At 31.2% G+C, this 21,094-nt stretch overlaps 4 protein-coding genes across 4 annotated transcripts; all 4 read right to left on the bottom strand.

Annotated features, from left to right (window-relative positions):
* Positions 1-267: 267 nt before the first annotated feature.
* Positions 268-1,632, bottom strand: LOC108558252. Its single transcript, XM_017915097.1, has 2 exons — positions 1,621-1,632; positions 268-1,566 (listed from the first exon to the last, which is right to left on the bottom strand). The coding sequence occupies exons 1-2, from the start codon at positions 1,630-1,632 to the stop codon at positions 268-270; spliced, it is 1,311 nt and encodes a 436-aa protein (XP_017770586.1).
* Positions 1,633-6,728: 5,096 nt separating this feature from the next.
* On the bottom strand, positions 6,729-7,595 carry LOC108558251 (cuticle protein 18.7-like). The gene is made up of 2 exons (XM_017915096.1): positions 7,588-7,595; positions 6,729-7,428 (listed from the first exon to the last, which is right to left on the bottom strand). Exons 1-2 carry the CDS (start codon positions 7,593-7,595, stop codon positions 6,729-6,731), a joined length of 708 nt encoding a protein of 235 aa, XP_017770585.1.
* A 3,362-nt stretch (positions 7,596-10,957) lies between these two features.
* Positions 10,958-12,018, bottom strand: LOC108558250 (cuticle protein 18.7-like). Its single transcript, XM_017915095.1, has 2 exons — positions 12,007-12,018; positions 10,958-11,941 (listed from the first exon to the last, which is right to left on the bottom strand). The coding sequence occupies exons 1-2, from the start codon at positions 12,016-12,018 to the stop codon at positions 10,958-10,960; spliced, it is 996 nt and encodes a 331-aa protein (XP_017770584.1).
* A 2,575-nt stretch (positions 12,019-14,593) lies between these two features.
* Positions 14,594-15,843, bottom strand: LOC108558249 (vacuolar protein-sorting-associated protein 36-like). The gene is made up of 2 exons (XM_017915094.1): positions 15,789-15,843; positions 14,594-15,728 (listed from the first exon to the last, which is right to left on the bottom strand). Exons 1-2 carry the CDS (start codon positions 15,798-15,800, stop codon positions 14,643-14,645), a joined length of 1,098 nt encoding a protein of 365 aa, XP_017770583.1. The 5' UTR covers positions 15,801-15,843; the 3' UTR covers positions 14,594-14,642.
* Between the last annotated feature and the right edge of the window lie 5,251 nt (positions 15,844-21,094).

The following is a 21,094-nucleotide window of genomic DNA, read 5'->3' as shown; positions in this document are numbered from 1 at the left end:
TAATTTATGATTCAACAAGAAATATTGAAGGAAAATACTTTTAAATATAATCAATAAATATAAGTAAATCTTATAAATAAGTTTACAATGTTTAATTTGAAAGAACAAAATGTAAATTTTGAAAGAAATAAAGTTGATTTCAATTAGAATGATTCTGTTGTAAAGGAATAAAGAAATTAAGTATTTCATATTTTATTTATTCAATTTATTTGTGTAAAAATTGCAAATTACAAAAAATTATAGCTGGTTTTTCTCTTTGATGTTCGTTCAATAATGATGAACGACTGGGGTGGTGTAGCCGTATGGGAAAGCTCCATAGTTGTAAGCGGAGTAAGCGACTGGAGTGTAGACACCACGACGATGACGGTACAAGACGTGAGCATCTCCGTTACGAACCAAAGCCTCGGAGTGAGCGGCGAAATGCTTGCTCTTTGCAGCTACAACCTCTGGAGTTTCCAATGGGACTCCGTTAACGTTTCCTGGATGAACGAGAGTGGTTGGGTAAGCAGCTGGAGCGTGGGCAACAACTCCATGGACTGGAGCGTAAACTGGAGAAGAGTAAGCGGATACAACTGGGGTTTGGGAGACGAGAGAACCGTGGGTGGAGTAGCTGGAGACGACTGGAGTTTGGGCAGAGTAAGTGGAGACGACTGGAGCTACGACTTCGGTAGCGAAATCACCGTTACGAGCGTGAGCTTCAAGGTGAGCGGCGAAATGGTTACTCTTGGCAGCTACAACTTCTGGGGTTTCCAATGGGACTCCGTTAACGTTTCCTGGATGACCGTAGGTGGTTGGGTAAGCTTCTGGAGTCTTAGCTACAACAGTGTGGACTGGAGAAGAGTAAGCTTGAACTACTGGGGAAGCAGCAACGACTGGAGATCCGTGAGCGTAAGCGGAGACAACTGGAGCTACAAAATCTCCGTTACGAGCATGAGCTTCAACGTGAGCAGCGAAATGATTGCTTTTGGCAGCTACGACTTCTGGGGTTTCCAATGGGACTCCGTTAACGTTTCCTGGATGACCGTAGGTGGTTGGGTAAGCTTCTGGAGTCTTGGATACAACAGTGTGGACTGGAGAAGAGTAAGCTTGAACTACTGGAGAAGCAGCAACGACTGGAGATCCGTGAGCGTAAGTGGAGACAACTGGAGCTACGAAATCTCCGTTACGAGCGTGAGCTTCAACATGGGCAGCAAAATGATTGCTCTTGGCAGCTACAACTTCTGGAGTTTCAAGAGGAACTCCGTTAACGTTTCCTGGATGACCGTAGGTGGTTGGGTAAGCTTCAGGAGTCTTCACCACAACTGGAGTGTGAGCTACACCGCTGTAGACTGGAGAAGAGTAAGCGGAAACAACAGGAGATCCATGGACGTAAGCAGAGACGAAATCTCCGTTACGAGCGTGAGCGTCAGCTTTGTGCAAGTAATGAGCGGCTTTGGCGTGTTGTACTTCCGCGGTTTCAACAGGAACTCCATTGGCTCCAATCACAGGAAGATGTTGAGCTTGAGAGTAGACAACTGGAGCAACATATCCAGCTGAAGCAGCGGCCAAAGCGCAAGCAAATACAACCTGAAACAAACACAATTAACTGGAAATAATTGGAACTAATTAAAAGAAACTTACGAATAATTTCATTTTTTTTTGCAATTCGGATTCTTAAACCTCCTGAATTAGGACTGTTTTTGAACTGTGCCAATTGCAACGTGCATTCCGGTTTATATACGCCAATTTCGATGCAGTTTCTTATTTTTTTTTTTTGGTTTGTCTTAAGTTTTCGGGTGCGCCTTTAAAACACCTTTCACCTTGACCAAAACTAATGCAGATACAAAGAAAAGAGTAAATCAACTCTTAATGAGAAGCAATAACAAATAGTGCAGATTGAGACGAAGAAAAAAATTGATTTGCATATCTTAAACGATTGCTCAGATTTATTACATAGTGCATATTGGTTTAAGTAGTTCGGAATATTTCTATAGAATTAATGATTAAGATTAAAGCGTTTAAATAGTTGGTTTACGTAATTCTATAATAATTTGATAATACGTATTGATACAGCATTTTCAACTTTGACAGATTATAACAAAAGATGTATAGAAACCATATATCTCATAGTAGGATTATTTCAAAGTGTAGAGTTTTTTCTTTCATATGCGTATTGAATTAAATAATTGAATTGCGTAATTATCGATTAATTAAGTAAAACTTGAAGACACTGTTTTTTTTTGTCAAACCCCATGTTTATTACAATAAAGTGGTAAAATTCACAAAAATAGCAGGAATGATCATAGTTTTGTCCTTAAGTTGCATAATTGAGGAAATCATTGGTTTACGTAATTATATAGTTTTTAGTTAATAAGTATTGATGCAACATTTTTAAATTCGATAGTTTATAACAAAAGATGTATGCATACCACATATATCACAGTAGGCTTATTACAAAGGTTAGAGTTTTTTCTTTAATTTTTGTATTCAATAATCTAATTAAATTATGTAGTTATAGAGGAATTAGATAAAACGTGAAGATACAAACTCGAATTTTAATGCTCAATTTTGATAGTTTATTACAAGAAAATGGTAAACTTTACAAATTTAGCAGCAATCGTATTGTAATAACCATATTTGTATCTTTAAGTTACATAATTGATTATATAGTACTTGATTATATAGTAATTAGATAATATGTCTTGATACAACATTTTTAACTTTGATAGTTTATAACAAAAGAAGTATGAATACCATATATATCAAAGTAGGCTTATTTCAAAGTCTAGAGTTTCTTCATTAAACTAAATATTGAACTAACTAATTGACTTGCGCACTTATCGAGTAATTAAATAAAACGCGAAGACAATATTTTTTTTCAAACTTTAATTTTAATGCTCAATTTTTATAGCTTATTACATGAAAATGGTAAACTTTACAAATTTAGCAGTAATTGCATTGGAATAATCATATTTTTGTCTTTAAGTTGTATAATTGAGGAAATAATTGGTTTACTTTATTATATAGTAATTAGATAATATGTATTAATACAACATCTTCAACTTTGATAGTTTATAACAAAAGAAGTATGAATACCACATATATCAAAGTAGGCTTATTTCAAAGTCTAGAGTTTCTTCATTAAACTACATATTGAACTATCTAATTAACTTGCGTACTTATTGAGTAATTAAATAGAACGCGAAGACAATGTTTTTTTTTAAACTCGAATTTTAATGCTCAATTTTGATAGTTTATTACAAGAAAATGGTAAACTTCACAAATGTAACAATAAACACATTGGAATAATCATAGTTTTGTCTTTAATTTGCATCATCGACGAATTAATGAGTTTATCTAATTATATAATAATTTTATAATAAGTAAATATACAACATTTTATTGTAAAATGTTAGAGTTCTTCATATCTCGAAGTAAGCTTATTTTAAAGGCTAGAGTTTCTGCTTTAATTTTTGTTTTGAACTATCTAGTTGACTGACGTATTACTCGATAAAGTAATTAAAACGTAAATGTATCTTTTTTTTTCCAAACTCGAATTTTATTGCTCAAATTTGATAGTTTATTACAAGACAATGGTAAACTTTACAATTTTGGCAGTAAACGCATTAGATTTATCATAGTTTTGTTTTTAATTTGCATAATCGACGAATTCATTGCTTTTCCTAATTATATAATAATTTGATAATAAGTATTGATACAGCATTTCGAATTTTGAAAGCTTATAACAAAAGATGTATGAAAATCATATATCTCATAGTAGGCTTATTTCAAAGTCTAGAGTTTCTTCTTTAATTTACAAATTGAATTATCTAATTGATTTACGTACTTATCGAGTAATTAAATAAAACGTGAAGAATCACGTTAAATTTTCTTGTTAAACGTTGACAGGAAAAATACAAATATTTTCATAGTTGATTAATTTGAACTACTTTACGCAACATATAAAAGTTGCATCACATCTATTATCTTCCATTTAATTGAAGCAATCGTGATTAGTTTTTTAAACTATCGAAAGAAAGAAATAGAGGCGTAATCGTCGACCTTGCGTTGAGTAAACTGCAGTTAACCGTGATCGAATCGAAACGCAAGAACTAGTTCACTTTTCGACACGGCGACTCCTGTTCTTGGGCAACCTCAAATGCACATCCTGAATGCAGTAAAACGCGCATTTCGACAAAAAATTTCATTACAAACAAAAATCCATCTTTTCTAATCCATCGCTTTTCCCATCGCACTTCTTTTACAATAACCGTAAAGGCGTTTCAACGTTTCTTGAGCAAGAATCCATACAGTGATCACGTATTCCGCGCGTCACGTCCATCCAGTTCCAACTGGATGGACGTGACGTGACGAATGCTGTGCCGTCACCGTCAAGGTGATCATCGGCATTCCCAATTTCACACAAAATAAAATACAATTTCGATTTCATTTTTCAATGATATTTCATAAATATATATTAATTATTGCTGTTGATTTATGCGTTACGTGTGCTTATTGTGTGAAATAATAATCGGTTTCGCTCTTATTAACCGCATTATCGCAATTACTCGCCCATTTACCAAGGTAATTTGATTAAAACGGACGTTATTAATTTCAAGTATTATTAATATGTTAGAATTTGTTATGCATTTCATTAATTAATTTCTATATATAAACATATTATATGCACAATCTAGATCAGAATTGATTGCATAATTTTATATGGTAAACGAATTAATGAATGGAATTTATAGAAATGAATTTAGTAATAAATTGAATTTACAAATAAATTAAAATGTATTGCTAAAAACTAAATATATTTATTATTTTTTATGATGTAATAAAATTATAATATTTATATTAAAATATAGTTAAATATAAATTGATATAAATTTATTCAATAGAAAATAAATTATGGTAAAATGAAATAGTAACGTTTCTTTTATGACAAATTGTAAAACATTGTTGTTTCATCTAATTACCTAATTGGCAATTACTTATAAGTAGGCTTTTTATTTTGGCTTTTTTTAAATAAAAATTAGATTGAATTTATTTTTAATTAATTGCAGATATTTCAATTAACTTTTTCACTATCTTTGTAAAAGTTTATCAAAACAGTTTTTCCTTCATTATAAAATTAAAATATTTATAATAAAAGTTTGTATAATAAAAAGTCACATAAACTCAATAACCAAGAAAAGAAATACGATGAAATCAAATAGTAACGTTTCTTTTATGACAATTTGCAAAACATTTGCTTTACTAAATATATTGTCGTTTCATCTAATTACCACTTACTAATTAGATTTTTCTAAATATTTTACTATTTTACCTAATTACTACTTTATTGGCAATTACTTATAAGTGAACTTTTTATTTTGGCTAAAATTAGTTTGATTTTTTTTTAAATTAATTACAAATAATTCAATTAACTTTTTCAATATCTTTGTAAAAGTTTACCAAAACAATTTTGCCTTTATTATAAAATTAGAATATTCACAATAAAAGTTTGTATAATAAAAAGTCACATAAACTCAATAACCAAGAAATACGTTGAAATCAAATAGTAACGTTTCTTTTATGACAATTTGTAAAACATTTGCTTTACTAAATATATTGTCGTTTCATATAATTACCAATTACTAATTAGATTTTCCTAAATATTTTACTATTTTACCTAATTACTACTTTATTGGCAATTACTTATAAGTGGGATTTTTATTTTGGCTAAAATTAGTTTGATTTTTTTTTAATTAATTACATATATTTCAATTAATTTTTTCACAATCTTTGTAAAAGTTTACCAAAACAATTTTGCCATTATTATAAAATTAGAATATCCACAATAAAAGTTTGTATAATAAAAAGTCACATAAACTCAATAACCAAGAAATATGGTGAAATCAAATAGTAACGTTTCTTTTATGACAATTAATAAATATTTAATTTAATAAACGGTTTAACGATTCAATGAACAGAAACTTATACTATTTTTATATATGGGTATTAATTTTATATATTTGTATATACAAATTTGTTAAAAAGTAATAATTTTTATCATTTATCTATTAATTTTTTGATTTTTTCTATATTTATAAAAAAAACACTTTTATGTAATAAAATTTGAACGTTATTTATTAATAATTATTGAAAATAAAGCGATATAAATTGAATAGAAAAAAAACGTTAAAATCAAATAGAAACGTTTCTTTTATGACATTTTGTACAACATTTGCTTTGAATATTTTGTCATTTTATTTACTAATTAGATTTTGAATAATTATATATTAATAAGATTTAAATTTGTCAATTTTGAGACCAATCAATAGAAAATAATAATTATTGAATAATGAATAATTAGTCATTGATTTTTAAACTTTGATTTTCTAATTTTAATTTTTTTAATAAGATCTTCAAATTTTTCAAGACAAATCAAAAATTGCTAGACTTTACATATTTTCACATAATAATTACGATTATTCAATATAAATACTCTTACGTTTCATTAATTAATGATTGAAATATTGATATATTTAAAAAAATAGTTATTATTACGCCTTTTTGTAGTATTCAATGGAATTTATGAGAATTTGGTACTTAAATGTACTAAAAATCAATTAAATAAATGTAAACTTTAAGTGGTTTTGTCATAATCGTTTAATGAATTGACTATTTTCGGCATTGATAAATTAATGCCTACGATGTATTTACACTGGAATCACATTTTGACAGTTAATGGTAAATTCTTCTTAGTATTTGTAATAGTGGGCCAATGGGGTGGCGTAGGAGTATGGGTGGGCGTAGGCGGAAACAATTGGTGCATGGGCTGCTACGACGTGATGGTAATCACCGTTGCGAATTTGAGCGTTGACTTTGTGGACCAAATGGGCGGCTCTGGCGTGTTGAACTTCGGCGGTGTCTACTGGTACTCCTTCGCCGTTGATGAGTGGCAAATGTTGGGCTTGGTAAGCGATTGGAGCGGTGTAAGCCAGAGGAGCGGCGGCGAAGATTCCACGACGCTTACGGTAATGAAGAGCGTGAGCGTTGCGGGTCAAAGCTTCAGCGTGAGCGGCGAAATGGTTGACTTTAGCAGCGACAACTTCTGGGGTTTCCAATGGGACTCCGTTGACACTGGTTGGAAGAACGTGGGTGGTTGGGTAAGCGGCTGGGACGTGATGGGCAGAGTATACACCGTGATGGGCAACAACTGGAGCAGCCAAATGGGCGGAATATCCAACTGGAGCGGCAGCTACAAGACCATGATGAAGGTAGTCGCCGTTGCGAGCCTCAACATTGATCTTATGGACCAAATGGGCAGCCCTGGCGTGTTGTACTTCAGCGGTATCAACTGGGACACCATCAGCTCCAATCAGAGGAAGATGTTGAGCTCCATAGACAACTGGAGCTACATATCCAGCGAGCAGCGGCCAAAGCGCAAGCAAATACAACCTACAATCAAAAAATTAAAACCCAAAAATTCAATTAGAACCAATCAATTAAACTTACGAAGAATTTCATGTTTGTAATTCTCAAGTTTCCTTAAACCTCCTTACTAAAGGACTGTTTGGATTGACTGTGCTCTACCACCGACCACAATAGCTTTTATACCCGAACATATCTACCGAAAATTTTGTATACTCAAGGTTCCTTTCACCTCTTTTGGTTCGCAGACACGCGAACAATCACTATAAAATAAATTACTTCCACCTCAAACAAATTATTGATCACAAGTTAATTGAATACAGACAAATATTATAAACTTATAATGAACTATTTTTTATCATAATGAATTTTTATGATGCGTTATATGGTTACATCTTTTTTTGTTGATTTTCTGTACTTTAAACTAAAATCTACATTAATAATATCTTTGACAAAATTGAAAACAAATTTATTATTTTCTTTGTTTCTAAAATAAAATCAACAAATTTCAACATGTTTTATAAATCTAAATATGAATTATTCGTTTTGAATTCTAAAATTCACTTATCATGTCTATCTCTCTTTTAAATTAACTAAAAAAACGTATAATACAGTTGACAATAAGTCAACTGCAGTGAGAATGAACGATCGTTTTTGCTCCGGTGTTTCATAAGGAAACGCAATAACAAATTTACGATATTTGTCACGCATAATTGCATTAATACACGAACAGCGCGTACGCATTTCTCGCAATTAGCATACGCGGTAAATAAATTACGAATTGTAATACGAACCGGAACGCCTGCAGTCCACCCAAATTTGCATAACGCAACAATAACGAGTGTTAGCGAATGAAAGAACGAATGTAGACGCATGTTTACAACGATTAAACTTGCATTCTGGTCATGTAAGGCAATTAACGATCGCACAAATACGATTATAGAACCGCACAAATACGCATTTTAATTACAAAGTTTAACAATTAAAACAATTAACTTACACACATTTACTAGTTAATGTGCAAACAATCAAATTTATTTGACATTTAAACACAGATTTTCATAAGTGATTTAGAAAAAGTGAAAATTCTAATTAAAGTCAAAGATGTAAATAATTAAATTAAAACAATGAACTTATACACATTTACTAGTTAATGTGCAAACAATCAAATTTATTTGAAATTTAAACAGAAAAACACATATTTTCATACGTGATTTTGTAAATGTGAAAATTCTAATTAAAGTCAAAGATGAAAATAAATAAATGAAAACAATGAACTAATATACATTTACTTGTTAATGTGCAAACAATCAAATTTATTTGAAATTTAACCAGAAAAACACATATTTTCATACGTGATTTAGTAAAAGTGAAAATTTTAATTAAAGTCAAAGATGTAAATAACTAAATTAAAACAATGAACTTATACACATTTACCAGTTATTGTGCAATCAATCAAATATATTTGAAATTTAACCAGGAAAACACAGATTTTCATAAGTGATTTAGTAAAAGTGAAAATACTAATTAAGGTCAAAGATGTAAATTATTAAATTAAAACAATGAATTTATACAACGTGCAAACAATCAAATTTATTTGCAAATTTGCAGAAAGTTTTAAAATAACTCAATTATTGTATTTTTGATGTTAATACAACAATAATTGTGAAAAGTTTTCACTTGTACTAAAATATTTATTTAAATAAAAATCTCTGCACAAAAGATTGTAATATTTCTATTATAAGCGAAAATACAAATAAAAAAGTTATTTATGATACTTTTTTGTTCTTTAATTTGTTTAATAAATAAAATAATTATTGTAATTTATTGTATCGATGAATAATATTTAATTTTATTACTGCATAATTTTATTGTTGCAATTGAATAAAAAGAAATTGTAATAAATTTCATTTAATATTGTCGTCGTTTCATTTGAAATTTAAATTTTATAAATTTATTACTCTCCGCTTTTCAAAGTACTTATATTTATTAATAATAATATTCAAGGAGAATAAGTCAGGAATAAATGTGTTTTAGTTTCACTGAAAGTTTTTGATTTCAAAAACTTTTATATAAATTTAATTCTTTTGATGAAATTTGTTAATTACATATATTTTGTATGAAATTAGAATCATTTTATTCTCTTTTCAAAATAAATAACACAAATAATCTTCAATTAACAAAAATCAACTAATTATAACAAATTTCTAAAAAAAAATGATAATTTTCAAATTATTTTCATTGTAATAATAGAATAAAATTGATACATTTCAAGTCATAAATTAATTAATTGTTAATTATGATTGCATTGAATTTGAAGGTTCTTTTTGCATTCATCAAAACTTTCGTTTTTTTTCTTGTATAAATACAAAAAAATGTGATTACAAAGATAAATAAATTACATATATGTAACTTTTTTTTTTGAGTAATAAACTCGACTCGACTCGCTCAATGTGATTACAATATCGGCATTTCGATTTGCCAATGCCGAATGTTGTTGTATCATTAAATCGCATTGCAAGGCGTTATGATAATAGAAATTCTATAATGTTCGACGCATATAAATTGAACGATTATAACTTTTTCGGGAATAACGCAAATCATTTATTGAATTGCAAAAAGAAATATGAGTAAATTTGTATAGTTTAAAAAAAAATGTACTTGAAAAATTTAAAGTGCTTTTAACGTTGATGAGAGTAAACGAAAATAGATTGGAGGGTGGAAGAGAGTAGATGATAAAGGATGAGAGTAGACTAGAGTAGAAGAAAATAAAAGATAGTAAAATATTGTAGAAGAAAGAGTAAAAGAGAGCAGAGAGTATAGCAGAGTAAATGAGAGAGAGAATTTGATAATATCAAAATCATAAACAAAATGATTTAAATAGAAATTGTCATCATAATAATGAAAATTAAATAAGTTCCAAACAAAAACAATATAATATGTTCATTGATAAAGTGTATTAATTTGTTTTTGTGTAACTTGTTGTATTAAGTCAAGTAAATAAACTAGTATAAATTTAGATACTTCACACTACATAATGATCCAATTAAAATTGACATAACCTCAATAGAAACAAAATGACAGTTAAACAAAGTAGTAACGTTTCTTTTATGTCAATTTCAATATTTCAACTATAATCATCCAAAGTATATAAGATTTTCCAAAAATATTCATTCTAAAACTTATTGTTATTTAATAATTATTATGTAATATTAATTAAGAGTATTTTTATCAATATTTTTGTTTTTAAATATTTTTTTTTAATATTTTCTTAATTATGAATTTTTTTAAAAACTGTCTGCTAATATTCATAGTTGATATGTTGAACTTTTTGTGGTAATACATAATAAATAGGGTTTTGGGATTTCTAAATAAAAAAAGCGATTGGTTATTGCGAAATTTTTGAATTCATTTAATTTACTATCTAAATAATTACAGAGAAAAAAATTGTCCAGCTATCTGAGTCGTATTAGTGAATATCACTATAGACTCGAAACTCTGGACGTTTACAGCCTTTTTTTCTAACAGAACCTATTGATCGTTTGAGTGTATTTTCTTAATAGTGGTAAGAGTGAGCGGCGGCTTTGGCGTGAGCTGCGAAGTGAGCGGCCTTGGCGTGTTGTACTTCTGGGGTCTCCACTGGGACACCGTTGGCGATGACTGGGACATGGTAGGCAACTGGAGATACTACACCAGTGTATCCTTGAACGTATTGACCGTTGATGGCCTTGGCGTGAGCAGCGAAGTGAGCGGCTTTGGCGTGTTGTACTTCTGGGGTTTCTACTGGGACACCGTTGGCGATGACTGGGACGTGGTGAGCTACACCAGTGTATCCAACGAAATCGTGAGCGTAGTAGCCGTTGCGAGCGTGGGCTTCGGCTTTGGCGGCGAAGTGGGCGGCCTTAGCGTGTTGCACTTCCAAGGTATCGACTGGGACGCCGTTGGCGATGACTGGGACTTCGTGGGACACCAAGGAGTGAGCTACGAATGGAGCTACGACGCCGTTAAGGGCCTTGGCTTCAGCGTGAGCGGCGAAATGAGCGGCTTTAGCGTGTTGAACTTCCGGGGTTTCGACTGGGACACCGTTGGCGATGACTGGGACGTGTTGTGGGACGGCGGTCCATGGAGCGTAAGCGTAGATTCCACGACGTTTACGGTAGTGTACAGCATGAGCGTTACGAGCCAAAGCCTCGGCGTGAGCAGCGAAATGGTTGATCTTAGCGGCAGCTACCTCAGCGGTATCAAGAGGAAGACCATCGTGGGACACCACAGCTGGGACAGCGTAATGAGCGGCATAAGTAGCTACAACTGGAGCAGCAACAACACCATGAACCAAATCACCGTTCCTAAGTTGAGCGTTCAACTTGTGCACGGAATGCTCAGCCCTAGCTTGTTGGACTTCGGCGGTATCAACTGGGACACCATCAGCTCCGATAACAGCCAGATGTTGAGCACCGACAACTTGAAGATGATGAGCTCCGTACACCAAAGGACTTACGTATCCGGCGGATACAGCGGCCAAAGCGCAAGCAAATACAACCTAAAAGAAAAAAAAACCCTAATTAACAACACTAAATCAACTATTGATTACACAAGAAAACTTACGAAGAATTTCATTTCGATTACTGTTTAAACCTCCTTGAAAGGACTGTTAAGACTGTGCTGATATCGATTTCGCAGTTCGCTTTTATACTCGACCGAAATCGTTAAATCAGAAAAAAAAATCTTCGCCAGAAATTCCTTCGAAAACAACGCAAGACCTTATTATAAAAAAAAATATAATAAGTAATCAACGTCCCAAGTTCAATGGTACCTTTCACTCTAGAACCGATACATCAAAAAGGAGTGCAGACCATGAATTCGTAAATTTATGCGTACGAAATTAATTCAATTTACACACCTTATTATCATACTACACATTATGTTTTTTCATTAAGTAAATTAAGATAATGAAAACTAGTTTTTTTTTTAATCATATACTAATAAAGAAGTGACGAAGGACGTCGGAGACAAGACACGATCACGTAAATGAAGAACCTTGTGGTCGTTGGACAATTTAGACTTTTAAGAAAGATTAACTAAAATAGTAAATTAATTATCAAATAAAAATTAGTTAATTAAGATACAAATAGCTTTAAAATTACGAATTGAACAAATTTGTGGTCCATTGACTATTTATAGAAGAGAAAAACTATTGTTAATTCTGACATTAATAACACTTTTCATTTTCATTCGTAGTGAAAGCTAATACAGTTTATTGAATGAAAAATATTCAATATTTAGTAAATAATATAAATATTTAATTCTACACAAAAATGATAATTTTCTATCATTTAAAAACAATAAAATAGTTCAACAATTAGAAACTAAAACGTTACAACAATAATAGTTTGTAATAATTATAGAAGAATGGAAATAATTGTATAATACATTAAAAGAAAACAAGTAAAACTGTAATAAAATTATAAGAAAAATGAGAAAAAAGAATAAAACAAAACAAATTTAAATATAATCGAATAATTTCTGTTAAAACCAAGTAATAAGTAATGAAATTAAGTTATAATTAAAAATGTAGAAGAAAAATTCGAAATAAAATCTTATTTAAAAACAATTATGTACATGTTTAATCAGAATCTTAACTTAACGTTTTCCAGAATTATAACAAATTTAATTATAAAATTAGGATCAAGTAGGAAGTGATAAATGTTTAGTTCGTATTTACGTCACATCAATATCAATGTATTTTTATTCCAAGTGTCAGATATACAGATATGGATGTAGATTAGAAACGTTTAATTAAGGTGTGGTTTTTAGTTGTGACGACGTTCTCAAAATGAAAATAACAATAATTTCGCATGAAACATAGTTAATTATTGATTTGAATTCCTAAAATACGAGACAATTATTATCACAATTATTTCTACTATTTCCATAAATATTTAATACTTTAACTAATTTGAAATAAATTGAATTAATAAGAACTATGAATATTTTTTTTTCTTTATAGAAACTTTATGAATCAATATTAATTGATTCTTAATTGTAATTTCACTATTTTTTAATTGACGTACTTTTTCAGTAAATAATTGACAAAAAAGTTTGATTTGACAACATTACACAAAATTAACTTACTATTTTCTAGTACTTCCAAAACAATTTTCTATTATTTATACTTATATTACATAATATAATTATTTAGGAGATACAAATATGTAAGTTAATTGCAATAATTAAAATTTAATTTCCTTATTTTTTCTTATTTCATAGAATTTATGCAATAACAATTAAGTTTTTCTTGTTTACAATGAAAATAGCAACAATATTAAATGCAACAATCCAAATTGTCTCTTCATTAAATAATCCAATCACTGTTATTCAATTTCCATTATTTTCGTTTACTTTCTATTATTTTTATGCGGTTTGAATTTAATTAAAGAAAAACCTTTGTTTTTTTATAGTAAATTATTCAAATTTCGGTTTTTGGAACGCGTCGAAATGTATTCAGAATTAATTGTGTGCGTTTATGTGTGTGTAATAGGACGGAACGATCCAGTTTTTTTTTATGATACAAATGATTGTGATGACAAAATTTGGTAATAACGATTCAATGTCGACAAGTTCATTAAAATTGGAAGTAATTACATGAGAAATAAAAACGTAGCTTTAAATAATTTGGAATAAAACGTATGTTATTTAAATAATTTAATAAAGTATGAATAAATTCAAGAGTTAATATTTATTGTAACAATTTATTGATTAGTAGAAATTAGTAATTTTTTCAATTGAAATTTCAGTAATATTAATGGAAATTACAAATTTCTACATTAATTACCATAATCATTATCAATGATTTATTACCATAAAAAAACGATATAAAACAATTCAAACTAATTACAATTAGTTACTTTTAGTACATTTTATATTATTTGAAAATTTACGTGCAATAATCATTAATTGCTATTATCTATTAAAAGTTAATTAAAATTAATGAATTCTGATTAAAAACAGTGAAAATAAATGTATTTTTTGTACTAGGATAAATTATTATAAAAAGAAAAGGTAATTTAATAATTTTTTTTTCATATTTATTATATTGGGTTAATTAATTACATTTGAAAATATATGTTACAGCTAACTAAACGTCAATAGATGCTATTGACGTTGAGAAACTCTGAATTTTGGAACAGCCTTCTAACTAATTACACTTTTATGGTACAAAATTTAGATAAACAAAAAGAACTTCAATAATCGGAGTAGCCGTGAGATTGGGATTGAGCGGAAGCCTTGGCGAGGGCGTCCAAATGGGCGGCTTTGGCCTGTTGAACTTCCGGTGTCTCAGTTGGTACTCCGTTAGCAATCACGGGGATGTGCTGTTCGTAAGCGGGACCTTGCTGCTGCTGATGGTGAGCATAAGTTGGTCTTTGCTGTTGAGAAGAATAAGATTGTTGTTGTGGAGTGTAAGATTGTTGTTGTTGTTGAGTGTAAGTTGGTTGATGTTGAGCGAAGGATTGCTGTTGTGGTACGTAAGATTGAACACGTTGTTGTTGTTGTTGAGGAACGTAAGATTGTTGTGGTACGTAAGATGGAACATGTTGTTGTTGTTGTTGACCGTAAGATGGAGCTGAGTACTTGTTCTCGCGGGCTTCGGCTTGGGCGACGGCGGCGAAGTGGGCGGCCTTGGCTTGCTGCACTTCCAAGGTGTCGACGGGTTGGAAACCGCCGTTGGATTGCACGTGATGCTTAGCAGGGGCGTACTGAGGAGCGGCCTGAGCTGGCGCGGAGTATCCTCCTTGGAATGGAGCAGTTGCGTAACCGTTGCGAGCTGCGGCTTCGGCTACTGCTGCGTAATGAGCTGCCCTAGCCTGTTGGACTTCTTCGGTTTCAATTGGGACACCGTTGGAGATGACCGGGACATGTTCTGGAGCAACATTGTTGTTGTAGTTGTTATTGTTGTTGTAATATTGGGGTTGGTTGTAGATTCCACGACGGTGACGGTACAAAACGTGGTTGTTGCGAGCCAAAGCTTCGGCGTGAGCGGCGAAATGGTTGATCTTAGCGGCAACAACTTCAGGAGTCTCCAGAGGAACAACCGGGGATAATCCGTGAACAACTGGGGAGGCTACAACAGGATGAGCAACATGAACTAAATCTCCATTCCTAAGTTGAGCGTTCAACTTGTGCACTGAATGCTCAGCCCTAGCTTGTTGCACTGCAGCTGTATCAATCGGAACACCGTCAGCTCCGATCACAGCCAAATGCTGTTCACCATAAACCAATGGAGTTACATATCCGGCGGAAGCTGCGGCCAAAGCGCAAGCAAATACAACCTGAAACAAGTAAATAATTAAATGAACGTTTCAAAATAACCCAAATATATTTTTACTCACAAAGAATTTCATCGTGTTCAAAACGTTTCGTTTAACCTCCTTTTAGTGTAGGACTGTTAAGACTGTGCTTTATGGTTGCGGGCGGAGCTCTTTTATAGTAGAACTATTTGGAAGCGTCGACGCCTTCCCAAACCAAAAGAAAAAAAAAACGAACATATAATACATTTCAAGTGCAAAAGGCTCCTTTCACCCAAATCGATTTGGAATTGGTGCAATTCCGGCCATGAATTTATTGTGTATGTGTTTGTCTGTGTATGCGTATTATGGTCATTGTTGTTACACATAGTTTTTATTTTGTAATAAAATTCCCACGTATACATCGAAAAGTATACATATTGTTATCAATCAATCAATAATTCTATTATAATCGATATAAATATAAAAGTTACAATTATTTCAATAAACTATTACTAATTTTTAAAAATGTTAAATGTAATTAAATAACAATTCAATTATAATATACAAATTCAAATTTATCAATTTACAATTATAAGCTAACAACAATAATAGTTTGTGTAAATTATAGAAAAACAGAAATAATTGTAAACAAGTAAAACTGTAATAAAATATAAGAAAAAAGATAAAACAAAACAAATTTAAGTAAGTAATAAGTATTGAAATTAAATTGGAAATAAAATCTTATCTAAAAACAATTATGTAAAACGTTAAGATTCTGATTATGCATGTATAATCAGAATCTTAACGTTTTTTAGAATTATAATTAGAATTAGAATTGTTATCAATCAATCAATAATTCTATTATAATCGATATAAATATAAAAGTTACAATTATTTCAATAAATTATTACTAATTTTTAAAAATGTTAAATGTAATTAAATAAGAATTCAATTATAATATATAAATTCAAATTTATCAATTTACAATTAATAAGCAAAGAAAATATAAATTAGATTATTGAACAAACTGCAATTATTTCAATAAATTATTACTAAATGTTAAAAATGCAAAATGTAATTAAACAAATCAATTTAATTATAATATATAAATTGAGTAAATTTAAGATCGCGGTTGACTGTGAATCTGCTTCTATCCTATTTCACTGTCCATCTGTGATGAACAATGGTCTTATTGCTGCAAGCACCGAAAGGGCTCACAAAGAGCCTGGCTTGACCAGGATTTGAACCTGCTCCCACTAGCTCGTAGGTAGGACGACTTAACCATTCAACTATTAGTCGCCCTACTACAACAAATTAATACGAAATTAAATATTAAAGTAGATTTAAAAATTTGAACTGTATGTTTCAAAGATTACTCGTAATTTGAAAATCGTAAGTTAATATTTATTTTCAAAATTTAACAGAATTAATCAATGAAATTCATGTACTTTTGTATATATTTACAGCTTCAAGTGAACATGGAAAGCAACAAAATAAAAGCTAGGGTCATTAATAATATGATTAAAGTCATATTTTTTTTTATAAGTTCTATTTTTTAAATATGAATAATTGTGTAAATATGAATAATTTAATTTGATAAAGAAAGAACTTGATAAAAGTATGGAAAATAAGGACGGATCATTTAATCTTTTTTTTTTTTGCAATTCATTGATACTACACTAATTATGATAATGCAAATATATACTGAAAATGAAAACTGAAATATGAGAAAAAATAAATGTAACAAGAAAATTTAGCTTTTTATAGAAAATATATATTAAATAGAAAAAATACATCAAATTTACAAGAAATACCTATCTACTAAATGCCTATATATTGAATAAATTTTGTTCTATTTGCAAAATCATGTCTTCTAAATCGTCCTCTGTTAGTAACAATATCTCATCGATTTGTTTCGCATCTTCTTCCGATATTTTGTCTTCCTCTTCTTCCCTCTTGCGTTTCCTTTCCTTCTCTTCATTTCTAGCTTCACGAGCCTTTTCCTCTTTCCGATTTTATGTCTTCTTTCCTTTTTAGTTCCCTTTTCTTTTCTTGATTTTTAGATGCTCGAGCCTTTTCCTCCTTCATCCTTTCCGACTTTTTGGCTTCTTTCCTTTTTAGTTCCCTTTTGTTCTCATCATTTTTATCTGCTCGAGCCTTTTCCTCCTTAACCCTTTCCGACTTTTTGGTTTCTTTCCTTTTTAGTTCCCTTTCCTTCTCTTCATTTTTATCTGCTCGAGCCTTTTCCTCCTTAACCCTTTCCGACTTTTTGGCTTCTTTCCTTTTTAGTTCCCTTTTCTTATCTTCATTTTTAGCTGCTCGAGCCTTTTCTTCTCTTTCGTTTTGCACTTTCCTCATATTCGAAATTTGTAAGTCCAACTCCTTCTCTCTTTCCGATTTTTCTTCCTTCGTCTTCATTTGGACATCACTCTGTTTCTGCTTCTGTTTCATTACCTCCAAAGTTTCCCTCATTTTTCCCTCGTGTTCCTGTTGCAGTAAACTCATTCGTAAATTATATTCCGCTTCTTTTCTGCAACTTTCTTCTTCCATATGGCTTCGTACCACTTTATGATTGTCAGTAGACATAACCCGCTTGATTCGTTCCCTGATATTTGTGAAACCTTCTTTTTAGAAAACAAGTTCTCTGAGGACTTCGAATGCTGTCTTCTGAATTATACCGTAGGTTTTCTCACTTAACTCGTCCACAAATTTAACCGTTTCTGCCACTATTTTACCATTTTGATTTAATACGATATTATTTAACATCTGTAATTGTCTCACCATTGCTACATCCTGCAAATAGTCTCTATTTTCACCCTCTACATACTCTTCAATTCTTCCTTGGATTGATCTAATTTCTTTGTAAATAGACATTTTAATTATCTGGCTGTTGTTGTTACACCAACGAATGTTTGCGATAAACTGTGCTAAACTATTTGCAAAGCCCCAAAGTCTGCTAATTCCTTCATCTTTTTAGCCTTCTCTTACTTATAACCTTTTCCCCAGTTTGTGATAAATTCTCTTCGATTTGTCTCGCTTCTTCTTCCATTAACTTGTCTTCTTCTTCTTTCATTTTGCGCTTCCTCTGCTTCTTTTCAAGAAATAGTAATTATTATATCCATCAAAAATATTGTATCAATTGTTATCAATAAACAATTCTATACTAATCAAAATAACAATTAAGAATTATAAAAAATGACAATGAAATTAATGAAAAACTGTAATTATTTCAATAATACTTTAAACATTCAAAAAATAATTGATGTACGTTTAATTTCCTTCGTATTAGTAAGAATACTTGATACAATTTTAATGTTAATTCATAAATTAATCATTTAAGATTATTATACTTCAATTTAATTCAATTTAAACTACGTTTATATTAAATTATTTCAACAAAAAAATTGTTACACTTTTAAAGGTACAAACTCAAAATTTATGAAAATATAAGTAGTATTTAGAAACATTTCATTTGAAAATGAACGTGTTTACTATAAATTTATTTGCAATGTTCATTTCATTTGAAATTATTAAATGTTTCTATTGGGAAAAGTTAGAAACTTTTACAAATATTATTTGAAATTTACATTTTATAAACATATTTTCACTAATACTGAAAACGCTTCAATTGAAATTTATACTTAACTAAACAAAAAAAACTTTGAAAATTTAATATATTTGAACTTTATGAACAGATGTTTAATTATTAGTATAAAATATATAAATAAGTGTATAAAGTTTTATAAAATTTCAAATTTGAAACTAAAGTGAAAATATTTCAATTAATCAGAAATAATATAAGTAAACAGAGTTCTGCACGAGTCGTGTTAGAAATTGGACGTGTCTGAATTGCCGTATCTTATCAGTAAATAGTTTCTCTGTGTTTTTTACTTATCCTCGTGTACCGGCTCTTCGGCGGCCTGTGTGGGGCTGCAGCTTCTTCTTGGGGGTGGTGATGGAGATGAAGATGGAGATAGAGAGCTCGGACGGTTTGTCCTGCTGTTCCGAGCCCACGGGGGACGTGTGGGAGCAAGGCAAGCGAAAGCGGGACAGGCCGAAAAACAAAAACATCGAAAATAAAAAATCATCACAAAAAAAAGTACTCGAATCCAACGACGATGATACTTTTAAAACTCCAACGAAAATTACAAAAACTACATCTGCTCAGTCTTCGATTTCACAAACCACTAGAAATACCTACACTATTACCTTCGTGGTAAAAACCGCAACAAATATGACCAGGACCAAAATCGCTTGGTCCAAAAACCCCTGCAACCGTTCAGATGTTGTAATACTCACCAAATCAGGGTTTCTGATGAAATCAAAGACGTGCAAAATAACAGTAATTGCCTACCTCAGAGATATGCAGGGCAGAGACATTATAAGCAGCCATTCAGAGAGTGTTTCTCCTAAGTTACCAAACATCTCTATTCTGTGTCCTCATCAGAGTTGATCAATTATCGTTACTGTAAACGAATAACATCATCACTGGTTGTACGACATCATACGAAAAACTTTTACAAGAAGGACTTTTCTATGGAAACAGTCACTTCCCAGCTGAGGAGAATATTTCACCTTCAGTACCTGTGCCATGTGGACGATGCCAAAAGTATACACATTCCAATGAAAAATGCCCCAATATAACTATATGCAACAAGTGCCAGGGACCTCATCCGACACACAGATGCTCTTCGCCGTTACCGCCTAGGTGTGCGGCATGCAATTCGGAGGACCATGCGGCTTGGTCCATGAAGTGTCCAAAGGGACCCACACGACCTATTCAGGGTATTCCAAACGCTAAAATCAAACCTACAAATAAGAAAACAGCAGAAATCCCCGAAGCCATCTCCAAGGATAGCAGGATCCATGGTGCGTTAACAATCCATGACTATATAGTTAATACCTTTACGAACAAACTCAATAACCCCAAGCATTTGGACCGTGCCGCACTGGTTCAGAATCTAAAAAAACGATTTGTAAATGATTTCCACGTGGACACCCACGTGTGCTTCTCGGGGAACTATTTGTACATTTATATGTTCGACCAGGACAATCCAGGTCATGAGTCGCCCAAATTATCTACACAGGGCACAACTAAATCAATTCCCTTGAATGGTAGCAGCCTCCGTGTCTTATATTCCAACATAATTTTCTTTCACCCTAAATCCCACCTTATTAAATCCTATATAATTAAAAATAACATTTCCTGTTCCCTGTTTGTCAAAACCATTGTTAACTCCAGTCTTCTCTCCTTTATTTCCCAAAATCCGGATCCTTCTCCAGAAATCATCTTCGAATTCCATCCACCACGGTTATTCAGAACTTACCCAAAATCAAAATAACACAAATTTTTAAAATTTGATTATTTTTACTTATAATTCTTTCACGTTTCTTAAATTGTTTTACTT

This window comes from Nicrophorus vespilloides, unplaced genomic scaffold (genome assembly GCF_001412225.1).
Source record: "Nicrophorus vespilloides isolate i.1.1-1 unplaced genomic scaffold, Nicve_v1.0, whole genome shotgun sequence".
NCBI classification, from domain to species: Eukaryota; Metazoa; Arthropoda; class Insecta; order Coleoptera; family Silphidae; genus Nicrophorus; species Nicrophorus vespilloides.
Note: the sequence above shows the minus strand (reverse complement) of the source record. Positions and strands in the feature narration are given on the sequence as shown.